Here is a 22,422-nt window from a genome sequence, read left to right as displayed (position 1 = left end):
GTATATATATTTTTGATAAGGTGGACAGCTAATACTGCACAATAAGAGCACATTTTTGCACATTCTCCATATGTGCTGTAATTTCACAGATTTCACAGATTACTTCATGTTCTCATTTTCCTCTCATTTGTTACATATTGGATACATATGGATATAATTTTCCACTTATTTCATACTGCGCATAGTTCATATATTTGGTGTATTCTTAGATCATACATATTTTTCATTCATTTTATTCTTTGTTTCAACAAGTGCTACTGCTATTATTGCTGCTATTTTGCTCTGGTAATCATACCTTTTCATATGTTCAATCCTACATTTCTATTTAACATGTTCTTGTGATGAAATGTTCCATTGTTTTTATCCTCTTTTGCTATATTATTAAATTTAAATAAATTTTCTTTTATTTTGAAGGTAAAATCGCGTTGCCGGAAGTGTTATTCCTGTTAATGCCCGTAAACTTGACGCAAGTCGCGCAACTACCTGTTGTCAAGGCATTCATGGCATTTTGGGAACTGTAGTTTATAGCTGAGAGTCGCTCTACATTTCAGATCATAGGCTGTGAGTGAGACTCTAAAAGTAAAAGACTAACAAATGAAAAGAATGAACGTGATAGAGCCCTATGGAGTGAATGAGAAGAGATTATTTAGCCTTTAGATGATTTTGTCTTTGTATGGCATGTATGTACTTTTGAATTAAGTAGCCTAATCAAATTAATTTTCTTCTCTTATTGCTCAGCATGCCTATCTCAAGCTGGAGTGAAACTCTTCACGCACTAACCATGAACTAAACAGCCTACAATGAAACTGATTTGTACAATATTATGCCAAACAATCCAATAACATGTCTGCGTTTTAGTTTGATGGCCAGCATGTTAGCTGCATTGGCAGGATGTTACAGATAATCATACTGGGAGCTTACTGGAAAGAGAGCTGAGTAACTTGCATGCAGTAAATCTATCCAAGGATGGAGGTGGGAGACAGCTTCTCACACCACTACACTTTCCATGACTAATTCAATAACACTTTCTGTTTCTGTTCCCCAATGAAAAACTTTACTATCGGCCTCTGGAGAGCCAGCATATTAAACAGGACTAAAACAAAAGCCAATGAAGCCTGACTGCAACCATAGACATTGTGGCCGCCGGGACACTCTGGGTCACTCTGGATCACAGCCCTGTCCTGTTCCTGTTCACCATATAATCACAGGATGTGATGTGCAGTGGTGATAAGTTTTCCTGCCATATGTTTACTTGCTCAAGCTGATCCCCCATAAAACCATGTCACCTGAATACCATGGCAGAATTTACATAGTGCTCACCTTGACGTATACCAGATAGACATGCCTCTATTCCCAATGCTCAATGCTCTTGTAAAGTGTGACCCTGAACATAACTGTCTGGATTCTCGTATTAAGTCCGAACGCCTCATTCACTCCTACACTGTGTCGCAGCCTGGCACTGTGCTTGGAACTAGAGAGGATGGGGTGTTGGCAATCCTACACTACTCCTCCTGCTCCTGGCCCCTGCCAGACTGAACAGTTGTGCATTAAAAGTAGCTGTTATCAGAGTCAATACTGTAAATTTGAGCTCTTACTGAACCAACTGCGTAATGCTCTGCAGGAAGCGAGAGAGGGCGGGAGGTGGAACGAGACAGAAGAGGAACTGTAATCACACACCCTGTCTCTAGGGAGTTTAGTGAATAGCAACCAAGTAAACAAGACATACGGTCAATAGCATAAGCATCTGTACGGTAATATATTTTGTTTTATTTTATTTCTTTTTACTCAAAAGTGGAATATGGAATTAAGATGCAACTGAGGCAAAAACAAAACAGACTGTAGCTTCTGGTTATAGATCTTTGTTGGCATCCATGTAAAACCACGTTGAAAGAATTAAAAATTGACCAACTTCAGTTCAGTGTGTACCAGTATTTATGTGATTGGCTGTATGTGAGCCTCATACCCTATATCAATGGTTCTCAACGTGGGGTCTTGGGACCACTAGGGGTCCTTGAAGGAGTTCCAGGGTGTCCCCAGCAAATTGTTCATTTACAAGAAGTTAGCACAATTAGAGAATGTAGAAGAATGACTGTTTTGATCATATTTTCACTGTTATCTATATATACCTACAATACAGATAGTCATGTAATTCTGGGAATATCTTACAATATCATATCTAACAATAAAAATGTTCTCAGATTTGGGTCTAATATGTACTAAATTTGGGGTACTTGATATAAAAAAGGTTGAGAATCACTGCCCTATATTAACTAGGATCTGGTGTGATGAGCTTTTAGCTTGAACCATTTTGTCATAAAAACTTAGGAGTAGAGCTGGAAGACACGAGCTGCAGAGACACCCTCATCATGCACCAATCTCGAAGATAGGGAAGATCAATACAGTGAAAGACTTTAAGTTAAAGAATCCTCTATATATACTACAGAGACTCAACTATAAGAAACCATCTGAAAGACTGAAGACTTGGACTTCAAAATCCCAAGTAAGGACAGCTTAGCAAAACAAGTAATTTCAATAAATCTTAAATTTCACCCTTTCTGTTTGGTGAAGAAAAGTAATCACAAATACCTATTCTAATAAGGGGTGGTGACAAAATATTTTTACGCAAGCACTGTAGTTCTATTTCTATTCTATTCTATTCTATTCTATTCTATTCTATTCTATTCTATTCTATTCTATTCTATTCTATTCTATTCTTAAGAACATAAGCTATTTTTCACCCCTCTACAATGTACATTTGGGTTTTGACAGGTTCTACTGAAAATCCAGGGAAATCCTAGAACCACTGATGCCTTCAGCTTCCTCTACAATGTTTGATGGAGTGAAAATGGAAAGCTTCCCATCCCTTAAACAAGGAAATTATATTAAGCATATACTATCACAAATACAAATACTTCAATACTTTTATCAAAGTAGAATATTAGGGCATTTCTACTTTTACATAAAGTGAAGTACTGTGCACTTCTCTCAGCACTGAATGTGATTCTAAGTTTGGGTACAAATAGAAGTGTCAAAAGTGCATTGAGGTTTCACTGGACCTTTCTTCTCGTTAGTTCCCGTTTCTGTATAAATTCTAACTTTTTTTGTACAAAAAGGCAAATTAGCTCTACTTTGGGGATAACATTTGAGTTAAACAGGGGGATTGGGATTGATTTATCAAACACTGGGCTAGACTATGTGGTTTTAGTTTGGTCCTAAAAACATCATCAAATGACTTTTTCAGTGAGAGCTTACTAACTCCAGTAGCTCGAGCAGAACAAAAAACACAAGTCCCCATGGCTCCAAATGCTATTTCCTTCCACGGGAAGGAAAAGGAGTTGCTGGGTGGAGATATAATTTGGCTTCCCATAGTCAGTATGCAGAAGGAATGCTAGCAGAAAAACACTCCTGAAATCAGGCGTGTATGGACTTGCTGTAGCTTCATCTTTCCCCACATTTTTTGATTTGCTACAAGAGATTAATACTTCTTGCTAAAGGTATGTGCCTGGATCTCAACCTTATCTACAGGCTTGTATTGAGTCTTCTTTTCGTGTTTTAGTATATTTATATATGTAGGGTTCGTGGGGGGGGGGGGGGGGGGGGGCGGCTGCCGTATGTCAAGGAATAAAACTGATAATAGTAGATTGAGGGTTTATCTAAACAAACTAGCTGGATATGTATGATCATTTCATCCATTCAAATAGTGTCATGGAACTTTTCATTATTAGCCTTAATGGAGCTTCACATGATTTTCCTTTTATCTCCGTCAATGGTCTCTGCAGATAAGAAGAGGACAGCAGCCGTTGCAAAATGTGGGACAAAAGAGAAAGGGTCCTTGCCATTACTGTTTTCGCAGCTCTTTATTGGAGAGTAAGTTTCATTTCTCTTACAAATTGAAGTTCAAAAATTGCTTTGATATAGCCAAAAAACATATTCCCGTCTCTGCAAAACATATTTTGAATTCCACAATCAATTACAGGTGGCTGTAGGGGCTGCAAAACAGCTGGACATGGCCCCGGATGCTGTGGATGACCTGTACCTCAGATGCCGGGACCAGATGCTGGAGAAGGTCACATCAGGTCTGCTGAGTGAAGAACTAGGCCGCAGTGCAGAATTAAAGACAGCGTGGAGCGCAAATAACTGTTCAACGCTGATCCCTGGAGGAGTGGCGGAACACACTGCTGCACTGTTGGCGTACGCATATGGGGGCAAAGAATTCAGAAAGACCTTTAACAATGAGGTGGAAAGTATGGGCGGGAATGCTAGCGTCTACAGCAACTTCCACTTCAAGTCTCTTCACTTTCTGCTGACAGATGCCTTGAGGCTGTCGAAAGAGAAGTGTCAGACTGTGTATCGTGTCTCAGGGAAAAATTATATGCCGCAAAAAGGCTCACAGGTGAGATTTGGCAGGTTCACCTCAGTTCAAGCAGACCATTCGGAGCTGAAGGAAGAACCCGATTTAGAGGGGGGGGTCTTCTTCAATATCACCTCTTGCTCCGTTCTCAACGTGGAGGAAAACACATGCAGCCAAGAAGGGGAAATTGAGCTGCTCTTGTCCCCGTCTGAAGTGTTCACGGTGGAGGAAGTAAAACACATTTCTGATGACTATAAGTACACTGAGATCGTTTTGAAATCTGCAAAACTGAGCACCACCGACCGCTGTTACTTGTTTCCTCGGTGAGACTTAGGCTACTGGTCTTTTATCAAAATTCAATATTATCAATCTCATGAACAGTGAGCTTGGAATTATGAGGTTCTGTCTGACTTCTTTGTCAAAATTGAGTGATCTTTGAATGTTTCTTTATGTGTGTGTGTGTGTGTTTGTTAAAGAACCTTTTGGGGTTAAATATTTAAAAATATAAGTATATAACAGTTTTGCCAGATGGTTTGTCAAATCTTTGAAGCTCAGTATCTAAGAACTGCACCCCACCCAGATGGAAATTTATAATTCCAAGCTCAAGAAGTGAAAAATAATTTTCTTTTAGATATTGTAATATTACAATAGTACCTATGCAATAATATATTAATCTCTCACTCTTTGTTTCTCTTTGTCTAGGTCCCCAACTGACTCCTCTACCCAATGGCTGGGCAGTATTGTGTTGGTGCTTATGGCTTTATCGTTTTTTTTGTTTACCTGCTGAGCATAAATAAGAATCTCGGACGGCTGTCAGAGGTAACTGTAATTAAAAAGCAAAAAAAAAAAAACGCTGATATACACCATGACATTATTTACTCAATATTTCCAAATTTTCATAACAGGGTACAGGCTTGAAGAATGTAAAATGAAATAAATACATAAATAAACTGATTGGACTGCCCCTTCTTCTACATTACATACATTAATTCCAGGATTTACTGTACCTGTGAGCATCTTTTCATGTGATGACTGCAGTTACAGCAGTTTGTAAACAGTGCTGTGAATTGATTGAGAGCAGGCTGATGCCTATAAATGATAGAGGGTGTAATAAAAGGATATTATATTATCAATTTAGATTAGATTAGATTAGATTAAATTAGGTTAGGTTAGATTAGGTTAGATTCTTCATAGCTGCTGTGTTTCTTCTCGACTGTATACAGTAATTTAAGCCTTACAGAGGTTAACATGACTGCAGTCCAGAGCAGCACGGCGAAGGATGTGAGCTTTGGAGGATTGTCACACTATAATGTCCAAGCCTTAGATCAACAGGCCTGTATAACAATAGTTACAAAACATTCTAACTATATTTCATATGAATCACAAATGTAGTACATCCTGTGTATTGGGGACCACAAAATTCCCTTTCACTTACATTTATGAACAGATACTCTCATCCACTAGTTATGTAGATTTGTGTGTGTGTGTGTGTGTGTGTGTGTGTGTGTGTGGCAGCATTATTTTTGTGATTACTCAAAGCTCTGGATTATGACTGCACAGAATCAAAATAGCATGCAACAAAATGGTTTGTCGTACAGACAACAAAAGCTTTTGTAGTAATTTCAGATCATAATACAATGGTAAAATACAAACATACTGCAACAATAGTATACCATTTCTTTACTTGCACAATGTGAATGTGTGTGTAGGCATATGTGTGTGTGTGTGTGTGTGTGTGTCTGCACACAATTGTACAAATATTGCAACACACATTTACAATTACTATATACAAAAATCATACTTGGAGACCAGGGTTGGGGCCTTTCATGAATTGAATTGAGAATGCATAAATTCTAATTCAATTCCTGGAGTTGGAATTGGAATTGCACCCGGCTCTAAATTCCATGAAATTCCACTTCTAAGAGAGGTTGTCTTGACTTGCTAAACATTATCAATCAAACAGTAGGAATCAAATAAAACACAGTTGAACAAATCAAATACATTCAATCATAATGTATATATTACGATTACATGCTATGCATCAAATACCTACATACATATTTATGATAGTCAGTATTGATAATATATAACACGACATGTAATTTCAGATATGTGGTAAGAAAAAAAAAATGAATTTCACAAAATTTAATTGAATCAAATTCAGCTGAAATTCAAATTCAAATCCAGTTCTGCTTCCTGTAGGTTTTTCAAATTCCAATTCCTCAGCTGAACTTGAATTGATGAGTTCATTCATGAATTGACCCCAACCCCGTTGGACACATATAGAAAAATACAACACACATAAGCAGCAAACCCTTCAAGAGAAAAGTCCATTTTAAATGGCACGTGCCTATACTCCATCAAACAACAAGCACTTGTGAATTCAAGTTCTATCATGGGCTACATGTAATGTCCAACCAATTTCATTTAACAGCGCTGCCACGATAATTCATTTTAGGAAATCAAAACTGGAACCCTAACCCTAACCCTAGACAGCATTAATATCTTGCTGTTGCTTCAATTACTGTTGATGAACTCCACTGAGTAATGGCCTGATGGCATTAAACATGCCTATTGCAATATAGTGTTTCTGTTGTATAAAGTATATATTTAATCAAATTATATATTCTATAGGCTATCTTATTAAATTGTGTATTAAACATAATGTTAAATAAATCTGATGGGTAAATAACATTCACTTAGATTTATCTGATATATACATAATTACATTATATTTATTTTGTCAGAAGTAGCTCTAAAACCATATCATGTTTCACCATCCTGAGAAACTGAAGCTTAATTTATTGTGACAATATCTTGAAAAACATCACGTCTCATACAGGAGACTAAAAATCCCACTCAATGGGCTATTTCTGGTGTTACAGATCACACATATGACCAACAAAAACAGAAAACACTTCACCAACTAAATGTATATGAGCATCGTATTGCAAGTTAAGAATTAATGTGTCTGTTGTCCTCAGAGTGATGTCATCAGTGAGCCATTGTTGTGTGAAATGAAAGGATAAGTAAATATAATATACTGTAGTTAAAATAACCTCAGTGGTATAATAACTTGGTTCACAATATAAGTGTCAATAGCTTTCAAACAATTAGAATCAAAATGTTTGAACTAAGAGTAGATAGATAGATAGATAGATAGATAGATAGATAGATAGATATTTACCCCTTATTTTTCATAAGCCACTATACCTTTCATAGGACTTGTAGCCCATACTGCCTTGAACTGTGGGCCTGTTATAATTTCTCATACCTATATGCAAGAGCTACGCACTGTCCCTGCTCTCAGACACTCAAAAAGAAAAGAAAAAAAAAAGCATAGTGGCTTTAACAAATTTAAACAGGCATACATATATAACTACTGTATATATGTACAACAATTGTAAGTGCCATGACATGTTCTCATAAACATTTAACACTTTACTGTTACCGACTAGAAAAAACACATATATTATATTCATCAATATTCTCACACCGAATAGTTGAAACAACAATTTTTTTTGACAGATTTTGCAAGATTGAAACTTGCCTAACTGCATTTTGACTATTTACAGCTGGAAGTGTAAACACATGACAGTTCAAACAGCTATGTGTAGGGATAATACATTAAATATGTAATATTGCACACTGTGTTGAAAATACTGAAACAATTAAAAGGCAACAATTTACAATTAGAAACTAATGAACAGAAAACCAAACCCCTGGAGATAAAGCACAAAATGTAAAAACATATGTTAAGAGATCATCTGAGATCCACCACAGTAATATAACAAGATGATGTTTCCAATGTCTGTCCAATGTTCTGTAGAACAGGCTCAATACTCAATTTAATTTAATGCAGTAAATGGAATATAATCACAAATTAATTTTGATGAAGACAAAAAACTACTAGAGAGAGAAAAAGAGAGGGAAAGAGAGTGTGTGCTTGTTTGTGTGTGTACATGCCGTGAAATCACTTGCATTTTATTGTTCCCATGCTCAATTAAACTAGAGCTCTAATAAATGATACACACAGCAAAACTGTCAGTGTAATTTAGCTCTGAGAGAGTAAAAATCAACACTACGTCGGTGCTTATACAAGTCCACTCCCATCAGAGTTAATTTAACACTTTAGAATTTTTTTTTTTTTTTTAGTTTTGACCAGCCACCCCAGAGCCATATCAGCTCTAACACAGCACTAATACGCCAATCAGCGTCCATCAACTCAAAACAACTGTCACTGAAAAATCCACACTTATCCACTTAACACTGGCAAATTATCTGTGCAGAAAAAAAAATATCAATGATGCTAAAAAAAAACCTGCGCCTGGTGAGCAATGTACCGCAGGGTGCCCACTCCAGACAATTAACCCTCCATGTTACTGGGCTCAGAGTACAGCCTTGACCTGATTTCACGGGAACAGGTGCTCTTGTCTTTGCTGAGGTAACGGTGGTTGCTGTGGATGCTGGTCTCGACGCGGGACAGCGTGCACATGCTGCTCTGGCGGCCCGGCCGGAGTCGCGTGTTCCGAAGCTCCAGCTCATCGTAGCTCGACACCCGCACAAACGGACACCAGCGGAAAACCTGCTTGAAGCCGGCGCGGAACCTGGACCCAGATTACCAACATGTAATCAAGAGAGATGCTGCTGTCGTCTCAATATACTGTACATGTGTGTGTGGTGTAGTCTACATGCTTGTATGCTTGTATTTTTTGCCCACCTGCTGTTGAGGCAGCAGTAGATGATGGGGTTGTACATGGTGGAGCTCATGGCCAGCCACAGCACCGACAGGTAAACCTGCTGGATGTACTTCCACCTGTTCAGATGCTTGTTGAGGCCCGTCACAATGAAGTAGACATGATAGGGCAGCCAGCAGAGGGCGAAGGTCACCACTACGATGATCATCATCTTCACCACCTGCCAGACAAAAGAAAAAAGGAGTTAGATTGAAACACAAATGAAGTGAAATCCAATTTATTGTGTGTGTGTGTGTGTGTGTGTGTGTGTGTGTGTGTGTGTGTGTGTGTGTGTGTGTGCATATACTTTTTTTTTCTTTCTTTCGTTTTTTTTAATAATCCTCTGTGATTGCATTGCAGAGCAATAATTAAGAGTGACAAGACAATGTGACCGAAATGGAAGTGAAGGCCTTACATAGAGAGCATTGCAAGTGATAGATAGATAGATAGATAGATAGATAGATAGATAGATAGATAGATATATCTATCTATCTATAGATAGATAGATATGTTATATGTTATAATATATTTGATATTGCTGTTTCTGGTTTTGTTGTGTTTATTTTATTTATTTCAGTTGTGTTTTATGTATTTTGTCTTTGTAACCCATGTAACTTTATTTTATTTAATATATAGACCTTGTCCGGTCATGGTCAACACCTCTCAAACACAAAAATGTGTATGCTGCTGAATGGACCATTCATATATAGTATGTTTCAAAAGTAGGTATACAATTTTAATAGAAAAAAATATATTAAAATATATTGACATTATTATAACCAAATAGTTTTGAATCAGTTTTGACCATGTAATTGCCCTTTTCTCCACACAGACAGTCAAATCATTATTCCCTTTAACTGTTTGTGACAGTCACGTCCACTGGAGGCGAAATATAATACAATATTGACTCCGCAGACGAGAACACCTGTACTGTAAATGATGATGACGGAATGATTATTGTCTTTAGGTGGTGGCAGCTGTTTTATATGCACATTGTGTTTATATTAGAAGGGATGTTGTCTGATAAAGTTCCCCTTCATTCTGCCCCTAATGGCAGCCATACAAAGAGAGGGAAAGGTCAGCGATGACGCACCGGGCGCAGCAGGCTCCAGGTAGGATAAATACGACAGCACCCCAGAGCTTATCAATTATCGCAGCACAATGACGACCCATGGGGGGTTACAAGGAGCAGGCTGCTTTTTAACCAGGACCACACGCTCACCTGCGAGAAGAAGGTGAGAATGACTTCCTATCAGCTCCAGCCCAGATGGGAGCTTATCTCCGAGGGCCTTTGAATTAAGTCTGACATTTTCTTTCAGGTTTATTTTAATGGAATTCATGAATCTCTTTTATCTCTAGGCTCAGTGTTGCCAGCAAGTTGGTTCTTTGATGATTTGATGACTTTTTCTTTGAAGCTCAGTACAATGTTGTAAATTGCAAGCCTGCATCTGCCTTGCTCTCTGTTTGTGTGTGTGTGTGTGTGTGTGTGTAGCACCACATTGGTGGAAGAAAATTATTCCCTATGCAAATTTAGAGGGAAACTGTACTATACTCAACTTTATAGGATAAATACTGATATAGGGTCACTGATAAAGAACAAGATCCTGATCCACTTGTTAGAAAATAATGATGATTCAGCGTTTTTATTCCAACCAAAACATCAGCATCCTTTATCAGTGAATGTTTCCACAGCCTAATCTTTTTTGGGGTCTCTTTGAGTAATCCGACATGTAAACCTGCAGTATTTGTGGTGTTTATCAATAAATTGTATTCTTTGGCATTAATCCCACAGCTGGCCTGATAGATGTTCGTCATGCAAGCTGTGATGACCTTAATCCCTGTATAACCCACTGCACCCCACGCACTAACTGTTGCAAAGCACATTCTGTAGCTGGGCTGATGTCAAACTACAGTTAACCCAAGTGCATTTTCATTCCTGAAATGGATGTTTTTTTCTCTTCTTCAAGGCTGAAGTTGCAACTGAACAATAAATTATGCTTGCAACAATCTATATGGGTGTGTGTCATAACATGGAAACATACAGGGAGGGCAGAATTAGAAAGGTACTTGTGCTGCAGACATAAAATTGACAGTCTGCGTATGAATTCCCTTCACTAACACTGACCTAATTAATGTGACTGACACCTATACCTGACACATTTTATTGATCTATGCTAGGGAGGGAATGGACTCGGTGGTGTATGGTGTTGTGACATTGCAGAACTGATTACACTGGTGTCTGTGTTTCTTTCCTAATTGGCCATGTGTTTCACTTTCATCCCAGTCAGCCAAGGTCTTTCTAAAGATTTGGACCCTTATTGCTGTTGAGGATTGGTGCTCCCTGATCTTTGGAGGGTATCATTTTGTATTAATAATGCAATACTTTTTTGATTGCTGTAGCTAAATTCTCTTTTCACTTGCTCCTCTCCACAGAAGGTAGGGTGGGCTACACAACAACAACTCTAGAGCTGGGCATCAGTGTCTTGCTCAAGAACTCTTCAGCAGGGTGGAGGCTTGAACCTGGGTCGTCCAGTTGATGGGCAGTCTCCCTGCTCGCTGCCTCACACTTCTGCTCAGTAGCAGCAGCATATCAGCAAAAGCAGGACTTAGTTATGTAAATATGTTAGTATTATGTGAGTAGCTAAGTAGTACTTTATCTGCTAGTCTGTTGTCCAACCACTAAAGTCCTTTCATGAAACCTGGAGTGACCACGCTCCTCTTGTCATTAAACAACCTCTGTTTGTTTAGTTGATTCATGGGTAAGAGGCAAAACCTTATCTAAATATGTACATTGTCTAGCTGCAAATACTTCTCTGCACTTCCCTTCCAAAGACTTGGAAGACACACACAGACACACTCTCACAAATAAACAAAATTAATGCAATAGTATTGTGTGTATAGTATGTAAATGCATTGAACAAAGGTGGCGCTTACCTTCCTTTTGGCTCGGAGCTGTCCATGATAGTTATCAGATGAATCCCCTGGGATCTCCCCTCCCCACAGCGTCACCCCCACAATGGTGTAGGTGATGCCCATCACCACTAAGGGCAGCAGGTAGACCAGGACTGTCACTATGATATGATACCTGGGAGGAAAGTGGGAAAAGGCTGAAGAGTGTATACATTTAAACGATGAAATAAAAGATCAACTGACATACTCATCATTTCACACACTATGGATGTTACATTTTGCTCCCTGCATGGGTTGAGCCTACTATTGATAGGGAAAGGATAACATGTGGATCGGCCATAGGTTAACTTGTTCCACTTTAAGGGAACGTCACACTGAACTGCTGAGCAGATAACAGATTTACAGGAGCGGAAAATATCTCTCACATGAAGGGGTCGTCTGCCATCCGGGGCCAGGCCACGTAGCAGATGGTCCTGCGCGGCAGAGTGCGGATGGTGGAGAAGAAGCAGAGAGGGAAGGCCAGCACCACAGCCAGACTCCAGATACACACTATCACCACCTTGGTGGCCGTCGCCGACAGACGTGGCTTCAGAGGATGGATGATGGCCATGTACCTGCAGGAAGGAGGACACAAAACAGTCTTAGGCGACCTTGGGTGACCTAATGCTAGTGCTGCATACAGAATAGGCGACATACCAGTATCACCCGAATGACAACTAGAATGCATTCATCAGTACATAGCAGTGTCAGTATTCTGCATTTAATGCAATACTAAAAAATAAACAAGGGAGTTAATCCCATAGAATGTCCATTATTGCATTTGGCATTTTACAGGATAGATTAGTTTTACTGTCACTCGCTCACCATTGGTCATGAATAATGGGTTACAGGCTGAATAGTATTCTTCTGATGAATATCTATTTATACATATATATATACACAGAAGTTCAAAATAGTGGCATTTTCAGTATGCTGGTAAACTTGTAAAAAGCCTCTATCAGAGGGCATTGGTGAAGATACTCATGTGCTTAATCTGTCTTGATCAATTCTTACTAAGGCACATTTTAAGTCAAAACTGCTCAAACATCTTTACTCTTGTGTGTATACAGCATGCATGACACTTGGTGACTCTTTCATTTAAAACTGTAGCTAATGGAAGTGGCATTTGTTTGTTCCCATTGTTTTCATGTTTTGATTCTGAACGTCTTACTTAGCAAAATTCAAATAGCACAGATAATAATAATGAACAAACAACATTTTAGAAACATTTTTTTTTCTGTTTGGAACAATCACAAGTAATTCAGGTCATCACATGGTTATGTGCTTACAGTACTGCCATGTATTTGGCATTTGATCTTCTGAAAAAAACACAGACGTCAGAATTCATACAATCCAGACAATCTTCACATAAAAAATATTAAATTTTTAATTTATTCTTAAATCATCAAAAGTGAATTTACCCGACTGCTGGTCCAGTTTTTTTCTTCGGAATTTCTGAATTCAATATTATTAGTCAAATTGTTGCTAAATGAATTCATCCTATAATTATCAAGAAAATGTCCCAAATTGAATAATAAATATTTCCATCACAATAAAAAAAAAACCAAAAAAAAAACAACCTTCTCAGTCATTACCTGTCAATAGCTATAGCAGTCATAGAGTAGATGCTGGCAAACACAGCAGTGACAGGGAAGAAGTTGTGAAACCTGCAGTATGCTTCTCCAAAGTACCACTCGCCATGAGCCGCGTAGATGAAGTTAATCAGCGTATTGAAAGCCGCCATCGAAACATCAGCGAAAGCCAAGTTAAGTAAGAAATAGTTCGTCACAGTTCTCATCCGCTTATGCGCCAGAATAATCCAAATCACAATCAAGTTCCCAAAAACCGCCACGGTGAGGACGGTGCTGTAGGCAACCGACCACAAGGCGATGCGCCACGGTGGCTGGATGAACTGGTTGGTCAAATTTCGCGTTGTGTTGGATCCATACTGTGCAGTAGCCATTCCTCAAGTATCCTCAGTCAGATTCACTTCAATTCGTTGTTGGCAGGCAACAGAAAATCACTTTGGCACCTCTGGTGCGCACCATACAGGCGAGAGTGCTACATGTGACCAGAGAGCAGAGAGAGCAGGGAGAGCAGTCCTGCCGCGCAGCTGTTCCACTCCCGCACACTGCAGGTGCGTAGGAACGTAGTAAAACCACCTCAACTCAGTTTACCAGCCTCTCCAAATGGAGTTTACCAACATTTATAACCTGCAGCAAATCTTTTTGAGGTAAATCTATAGTAGCCTGTATATCATAACGGTGTATCTAACTGGTCCAGTTTAATGTATCAAACATATGGTTTGAAGTTATATGAAGATGGGGTCTTTTAAGGAAAAAGCATATTTGATGCTTAAACGTTTTTTTTATATTGTTAGTCATTTTCTTTGTGATGATTATTTACCACTACATCATTGCTTACAACAAACGAATTTGAGATGTGATGCAGATCCAGTCCTATTCAGTCCTATCCAGTCCTATTCAATCCCAATAACCCCCCCATCAAGTAAAGACCATGGATGTAGTTTAGAGTCTGGTGCGCGATTGGGTATCGTGGCCATTTCTTCCCGTGCGAACTGCAAACCATGGAACCATCATATGGTTGGCTGGCTTATACTCATTAAATAATTCGTTTAACCACAAAACAGTGTGAACTATGTCTTGAGTCGCGTGTTATCTGTTCCCTTGGGCCACCACACATCAATCTTAGTAGGCTACCCGAGGCATCAAAAGTGAATGGCATATGGCTTGCGCATTTTCTGTATCTTGGTTTGCATTATACGCAATCATGACAGGCTAAATAGAAAATAGACATGCATGTTGGTGGAAAAAAGTCTAACGTCTCATGTGATTCTATATCTGAATTTGTGATGTCAATTATTTAAGTTGATTACGAATGGATAAAATAGGAAAACATAGGGGATGATAATTGTAATATTTAGCATTTCAGTGGAAAGTGATGGCCAAGAAAACTAACTCACTAATTCAGTGAAGCCACAATTTTATACATTACAGTGTCAGTATTCCCTCTGCAGGCTGAACTGACTCGTAACTGACAGAGGTGTTCTGCCAGAGGTGGTCTGCCAGTGGTGGTTGCTGATCAGGGACATCATTACTAAAACGTATATCTAAGGCTTAGGCTTCAGTAAAACGGGCATGAAAGCAAAACATTTTCGTAAATGCTGGAATGCCTCAAAATTATCATATTTATCTATCTATATTTATCTCTTCTTTAACACTACACTAAAATATAAATTTCAATCACAATGTTTGATCGTCGAAATCAAACATTTATTAGACGGTGATCAAAAAACATTTTATTTTCTCTGAACACTAACTGAAGCAACACAAAAAATAAAAAACAAACTATTGTAACATTAAGTCCACCAATGCTTCGTTCAGGGCTTTAATATAACATTTCTTGGCTATATGGGTGAATCAATTTGGAATCTTTATTGGTGTATATTTTGTTACTTTGTGTTTCAATTTCACACTTCCATGCAGTAAACTTGATGACAACAATCTGCCGGTTTGAGAGTTGTTCCTGTATAGATTTAACTAGCTGCTCCGTGAGTTACACATAACTAGACCCATTTTTGTAAAGATCACTTAATTCAATTTACTCTGCTTTGTAGCAGTGCTTAAAATATATTGTATTCTCCTAAGTGTTGGTGAAATAGCTTTAGTACTCACAAATCAAGGTACTTTTTATCCCTTAATCCAAACTGAGGCTTCAGGCCATTGATGTAGCCCCAGGTATCTGTAAAATACCCAATTAGTGTCTTTTGCTCCTGGTGGGTAATACTACTGCCAATTAGCTTGGATTGCAGCTGGTGTATTTATTTTAATGAGCTACATCATACAATCTTTGTGTCTCTCTCCCTGTTCTCCTACTGTAATGACAGCTAGGTCTTTAGAATTTGGTATTCCCTATGCTAAAAAGAAATAATTTGATCCAGGAAGGACATGGTACCATATAGTTAGGTCTTATCAATGAGTCTGTGGATCATTTGCTTTAGAGCACATTCACACACAAACACATATAAGCTGTGCACACTGGGAAAAGACCCCTAGAAGGTCAAAAAGTGTGTTTCCTCTCAGCGTGACCTCATTACCCAGAGGCCACCTCTTTTGGGCCACTCCCTGACTTAAATGTCACAGTTGAAACCTCTTCTGAAACAGTGCCTGTGCCCCATACTAAAAAGGTCATAAGCTATTAAGTAACTGCTGATAATATCATTAGCTGCATCAAAAATGTTTTTTCTTAATTTTCTATGAATGATTCAGCCATCATTTAATCACAAGGGTGGTACTCTGCAGGCCATAGCAGGGGAGACGAGTGAGCCTCTTTGTTTTTTGTCTGATTCAGTGTGTCATAGGGTGAAGTTTGATCTGTCAGAAGAAAATTAAATTGATATTGACAGTAGTTTAGTCTTTGACCTTGAGTCAAAATTACTTGTTGAAGAAAAATGAAAAGGGTTCCAACTTGTAATGGTATTTTTTTTATATGTATACACTACATATAAAAAAAAAATACCATTACAAGTTAGAACCCTTTTCATTTTTCTTGTGTGAGTCATTTGGTGTGGATGAATACTTGCACGTGTGTGTGTGCATGTGCATCTGTGTGTATGTGTGTACTTGGGCCATGCATATAGAATACTTCAGAAGAAGCTCAGAAGAAGAATAATTGAGAGAAACATTTCAAAGAAGGTTCACATAAGACTAAAGGACTTTCTCCAATCAACAGACCACAAATTTCAGTTACCTCTCATAACAGTGTCTCCTTGAGCAAGAACATGAGAAGAATATGAGTTTGCAAAGAAACCCCAGTATGACTCAATGCTATGTCCCCAATAACATCACATACTGTGTATATGTGTTATAAATGTGAATGAAGGATTAATTCTCTCTGTGTCTTGTCCTGTCTGCTTCATGTATAACAATTTGATGGTGTCAAACACACTTAATGTAAACACAGTCATGCATATATGTGGCTTTCAGCAAGCACACTTGTGTTTTTGAAATTTTGAAAATGTATTTTCCAGTTGATTTCTCCCCTTTTTCTGAGGAGGACTGGGGGGGAAATTATTCAGAAACTAATGATCATACGGTCAGAGGGCAAAGAGATGTTATATTTCTCTCCTGAGACTTAACATACTGTATATCACGGAGCTATAAATGTTTCCTCTGGAAATGTTGTAAATCCTGCTTCAGGGGAAAAATATTTACTCACTGTCAGGCTTGAGAGCTTTTCTGTCCTTTTCTGGCAAAAATCCTTTGCGGGGAAGTATGATGAGGGCAAAGTCACATCTCTGTGTTTGTTTGTGTATGATGAGTGAATAGCACAAAAATGTATACATGCCCCATGCACAGAAGAAATACATACATAAATTATCTCCCTATATGCTTCACTTGCACACAAGAAATGTCTTTACACACATACTGTACAGGCCTTATGCAGACCTGAGGTGACCAGATATTTCTAGTTGATTTCCATAAAATATCTGTGATGATCAGGCCAACACACATTTGCTGTTTGGAGAGTCTAGACCTACCAATAGTCTAAATCTGAGCCGGTTATTGCACACTGTGCTCAGGGGAATCAATTCATTAAATCCTGTGGAGCAATGACTGATGATTAAAAGGATATTATTATTAAGTCAGTGTGAAAAATTATTATATGTTAACAAACTATCAGCTTATTGGTCCCCTGATATGATTTTCCTTTTAGATATGACTTCCAAATAAATTTCTGACAATTTGATAGAAAACTAAAAACTTTGTCTCCATTATAATGAGATCAAATTTGGACTCGGCATTTACTATACTTTGTATCCAGTTGAAGGCCATGGCTGTGCATAGGCTGCGTGTGTGTGCTCATGTGTTTTGTGTATGTGTCGTCTATGTGTCCCCGTGGAGTATCTGAGAGAGAGAGTGAGAGAGAGACTATGAGCAAGTGTCTGATCCTACAGGATTACATGGCTAAAGAGAGCTTTTGCTGTCCAGACTTCTTAAGAGAGAGAGAGAGATGGGAAGTGCTACATGTCGGGAAAAGACTTTGGCCATTTGAGGTAATTAACATTTTTTAATTTATTCAATCATGAAAAACAAAGAGTAAAGCAAGTCCTGTTTGAAAGCTATGAGTTCTGATGTAATAACATTATGAGATAAGATGAAAATGTATTGATTGTTCCTGTGGGGACATTATGTTGTTGCAGCAGCAAAAGTAATAGGATTCAGCAGGGAAAATTTAAATAGAATATAAACACCCAAATAGAATATAAAAGAAGCATAATACAACTGTAGAAATAATAAAAATACTAAAACAAACAAGAAAAATAGCCATATTACTCGCCATATGTGTGTGGATATATATATGTGTCTAATGTGGGAGAGAGAGAGAGAGGGAGAGAGAGAGAGAGAGAGAGAGAGAGAGAGAGAGAGAGAGAGAGAGGAGCTTATGAGCAAGTGACTGATCCTACAGGATTACATGTCTAAATGGAGCTTTTGCTGTCCGGACTTCTCTTGAGAGAGAGAGAGAGAGAGAGAGAGAGAGAGAGAGAGAGAGAGAGAGAGAGAGAGAGAGAGAGAGAGAGAGACAGAGAGAACACACTCACACAATGCACAGATGACAAGCTCAAGCCCACTTACTAACACCTCACACACACACACACACACACACACACACCTCCTGCCCTGCAACCACCCCAGTGTCTCTTACTGCCCCAAAAGAGAAGGGCCATCCCTACACAAAGAGCAGTTCAATAACTTCCCAGCAGCCACACACAGAGAGGAAAGACAGTGTTGTCTTTCTGTGTAACTAATGGGAAACACCTGCATCAGAGACGGCTGTTTCCAGGGAGAAGAGCGAGGAAGCTGTGGAGTCCCATCACTCAGTCTGCCCCGATACTGCTGGCAGAGAAAACACTGGGAGAGTGCTCCCTCCCACGTCATTCTACACACCGGGACCAATGACCTCAGCACCTGGGGGGTGGATGCGGCCGAAACTCTCTCCAGTGTGGTGAAGACATATCCAACAGCCAAGGTCACCCTGTCCGCCCTTCTACCCTGGATGGATGTACCCCAGAGGATCATCCACAGGATAAATATGGAGATCTGTGAGAGCTGTGCTCCGATCCTAAATGTGCACATATCATATCACCCCCGACATTGAACCTCTTTACCTCTATGATCATATCCACATCGCTCAAGGACACTGACCTGGAGAGGAAGCCCCAAGGGAGGAGACCAGCCAGCTATGGTCAACCTCCATGAGGCAATAAGCTGAGGCAGCAGAGGCGGTCAAAGCAGCCACACAGCCTGATACTGGAGTAAATGTGGACCACAGCTCAGTACTGAGCCAAACAGATGTGCTTCTGTAATGTCAAGGGGAGGTAGTACAGCCCCGAGTGAACTTTGTGAGATAAAAACAAAAAAGATAGCATTTATATGTAATAATCTCATGAGCTAGGCTGATGACTTTTATGATTTACGTGCTTTGGATCACAAAACATACATTTACTGGTTAATATCCCTAACTAACCCTGAAATCGAGCATGATAACATGTTATAACATTCGGGGGATGTACTTCTCCACATCTGGAGAAAAGAACAATGGCTCTGATTGTGTAAACATTAAGATGTTATCATCTTGTTAGAGACATGTAACTGAGGAGATTTACATACACTCTCCTCATAGTTACAGGGAGTTGTGTGTGCCATCAGTAAAAAATCCTCAAGTTAAACATGGCAGAGATTCAGGAGAAATTATCATATGGTTTAAAGAACATCTTATAAATCACATCTCCCCTGAGAAAAAAGACATAACATGTATCTGGATAAAGATACAGATTTTTTTATTTTTTTTTTACTTCAGACCAACACATTTACTTATGTGCAATTTATATCCCTCCATTTTAATCTCCCTGTGAGGGCACTTTTCAAACGCTGCAGTCTTACATCCTCCACTTTCAGTCGTTGGGGTCAGTGCTGCTAATGGGGGATTTGAACGCCAGAACTGGGAAAGAAGTAGATTACACTGATTCAGTAGGGGACAAATGCATATATAAACCAGAGATACTCAGACACAAATCTCTGACTGCACACCAGAGCTATGACCGTACAGTGAGAAGTGGGAAAGTGAGAAGTGCTGCAGCTGTATTGAACAATCTGGAATCAACAAAAAATCAACAAATTGGACACCAATATGTTATATGAACTAAATGTCAAAATAAAAAATACTTGAAACTAAAAAGGCACATGAATCGGACAGCACATATATTGAAATGCTGAAACACAGTAGTCCCATGCTCAGAGAAGCAATTCTGATTCAGATTCAGATTCAGATTTTATTTACTTTAGACCACACATCATGGTATGGAGTACAAACATAAAGCAAAACAGCAGTACACCCTGGCTGTTGAGCTGTTCTGCAGCATTATCAATACTAGAATATTTGTATTCCTAAAAAGAACAAACAAAGTAATTGGCAAATTGGATTCTTCCCTAAACATAGAACAACTGAACATATTTGTACACAGCACACTAAAACAAAAACATGTCCATTGAATCAACAAAAGCAAAATGTTTGTTTGTTTCATTGATTTTCAGAAAGCCTTTGATTCAGACTGGCATGAAGTCCTCTTTCTGAAACTCTCAACTCTCAACTCTTCTCTCTCTCTCATCAAGGAGATGTATAAGGAAAACAAATGTTGTGTCAAAATTAATAACAGCAGGACACAATGTTTCCATCAAGGTAGGGGAGTGTGACAAGGCTCCAATCTCAGCCCTATATCATTTAATATTTACATCAATGAATTTGCTACAATGCTGGAACAATCAACATCTCCTTGATTAAGGCTAGAGGGTAGGAAATTAAGTGCCTCCTGTATACTGATGATCTACTCATCCCATCACTAACTGAATGAGGACTGCATCATAACCCGACCCTACTAGGAAATTATTGCACAGATTGGGCACTATCGATCAGTACAGAGAAAACTAAAATGATGATTTAAAAAAAAAAAAAAGATGTTCTTAGGAAAATAAATACCAATTCTCACTGGGTGGAATAACTAATAAGCATGTGACATCTGGGCCCGACAATCTCTTCATTGGGGCAGTTCTGATCTCGCAGTAAAGGATTTAGCAGAAACGGCACGCAGAGCATACAATCAGAAAAACTCAACATAAATTTCACCCTCCTATAAAGATCTGGTTGAAAGTTTTTGACACTGTAATTCAACCAATTGCAATATATGGCAGTGAAATCTGGGGCCCTTACTCCAAATGCAATTTGCGAAATTTTGTAAAAACATATTGTTTCTGCACAGGAATACTCCAAACGTAGCTTGTAGGGCAGAGCTGGGTGATATACATGTGTATTTATGTGTTTGTGTCTATTATATTAATTCTCATTAGTCACTTTTCATAATTATTTCAGAACTGTTGATACATTTTTTGTTAACTTTACTATGTTTTTAGGATTTTTTTAACTTTCTTTTTTAAGACGTTTATTTGTATCATTGTATTGATTATTTGTACTGTCATATTGTTGATGTTGTTGACATTCCAAAAGAAATAATAAACTGAGTCCAATAAATGCCTGGTTCTCTGTTTTGTTGAGGTAAATAAAGGCCCCAGACATTATTGGGACATTATTGGGAGTTATGGTAGAACTTGAAGTTTGAAAGGGGTGAAGATGGGATTGAGATTCAAATCACTAAATCCGCCCCTGCCTGAGAGATCCATAATGTAAAATACAAGGAAATATAGAACTATTGGCCTAGATGTTGTTACTTATTCTATGACAAAACCCTCTCAGTTCTTTTTTATCTAAATTACTGGGAAAGGTTTTGGTTGGTAAAAGGGTATCAGCTGTTTTAACAGAGCTGATATTGTATCCTAAATGCACCAAGCTGCTGTTTGTATCAAGCTTCTTCTGAATCAGCAATCTTTTAAGAAGCTCTCTGCTCTCTCAATCTCTCTCCCAACATCAGTGGAGTCACTCAACATGCCTGTTTTTGTTTTGTTATTATTTTGTTTTGTTCTTTTGATTTTTTTTTTTTTGGCATTTATGTTTTATTGGATAGTTGACAGTAGAGAGAGACAGGAAAGATGTGGAGAGAAAGGGGGATGAGATGCAATAAAGCTCCCTGACCAGATTCAAACCCAGGACATCGTGGGCACATAGTATGCGCACCCACGAGGGTGCCCCCTGTTGGTTTGGTTGAAAGTAACAGAATGCGTTCCTATTACATCATGGCGTGTCTAACTGGTTGAAATTTGATCTCAAGAAAACATGAGAGAGGAGGAGAGGAGGAGAAAAGTGCACCACGGAAAACAAAGTAGAGAAAAGAGGGCAGGAACAGTCAGTATGTTT

At 38.7% G+C, this 22,422-nt stretch overlaps 2 protein-coding genes across 2 annotated transcripts; one reads left to right on the top strand and one right to left on the bottom strand.

The window, feature by feature from the left end:
- Positions 1-3,368: 3,368 nt before the first annotated feature.
- LOC139649785 (ecto-ADP-ribosyltransferase 5) lies at positions 3,369-5,287 on the top strand. The gene is made up of 4 exons (XM_071526287.1): positions 3,369-3,494; positions 3,780-3,867; positions 3,977-4,674; positions 5,054-5,287. Exons 2-4 carry the CDS (start codon positions 3,808-3,810, stop codon positions 5,136-5,138), a joined length of 843 nt encoding a protein of 280 aa, XP_071382388.1. The 5' UTR covers positions 3,369-3,494; positions 3,780-3,807; the 3' UTR covers positions 5,139-5,287.
- A 3,430-nt stretch (positions 5,288-8,717) lies between these two features.
- On the bottom strand, positions 8,718-14,106 carry tacr3l (tachykinin receptor 3-like). The gene is made up of 5 exons (XM_071526244.1): positions 13,632-14,106; positions 12,423-12,611; positions 12,022-12,172; positions 9,072-9,268; positions 8,718-8,958 (listed from the first exon to the last, which is right to left on the bottom strand). The coding sequence occupies exons 1-5, from the start codon at positions 13,997-13,999 to the stop codon at positions 8,718-8,720; spliced, it is 1,146 nt and encodes a 381-aa protein (XP_071382345.1). The 5' UTR covers positions 14,000-14,106.
- Between the last annotated feature and the right edge of the window lie 8,316 nt (positions 14,107-22,422).

Source organism: Centroberyx affinis, unplaced genomic scaffold, assembly GCF_046629955.1.
Source record: "Centroberyx affinis isolate AG114_WGS23_722 - 3 ecotype Tasmania unplaced genomic scaffold, CSIRO-AGI_Caff_v1 ptg001396l_1, whole genome shotgun sequence".
Taxonomy (NCBI): Eukaryota; Metazoa; Chordata; class Actinopteri; order Beryciformes; family Berycidae; genus Centroberyx; species Centroberyx affinis.
This window is presented reverse-complemented; position numbering and strand designations above follow the sequence as displayed.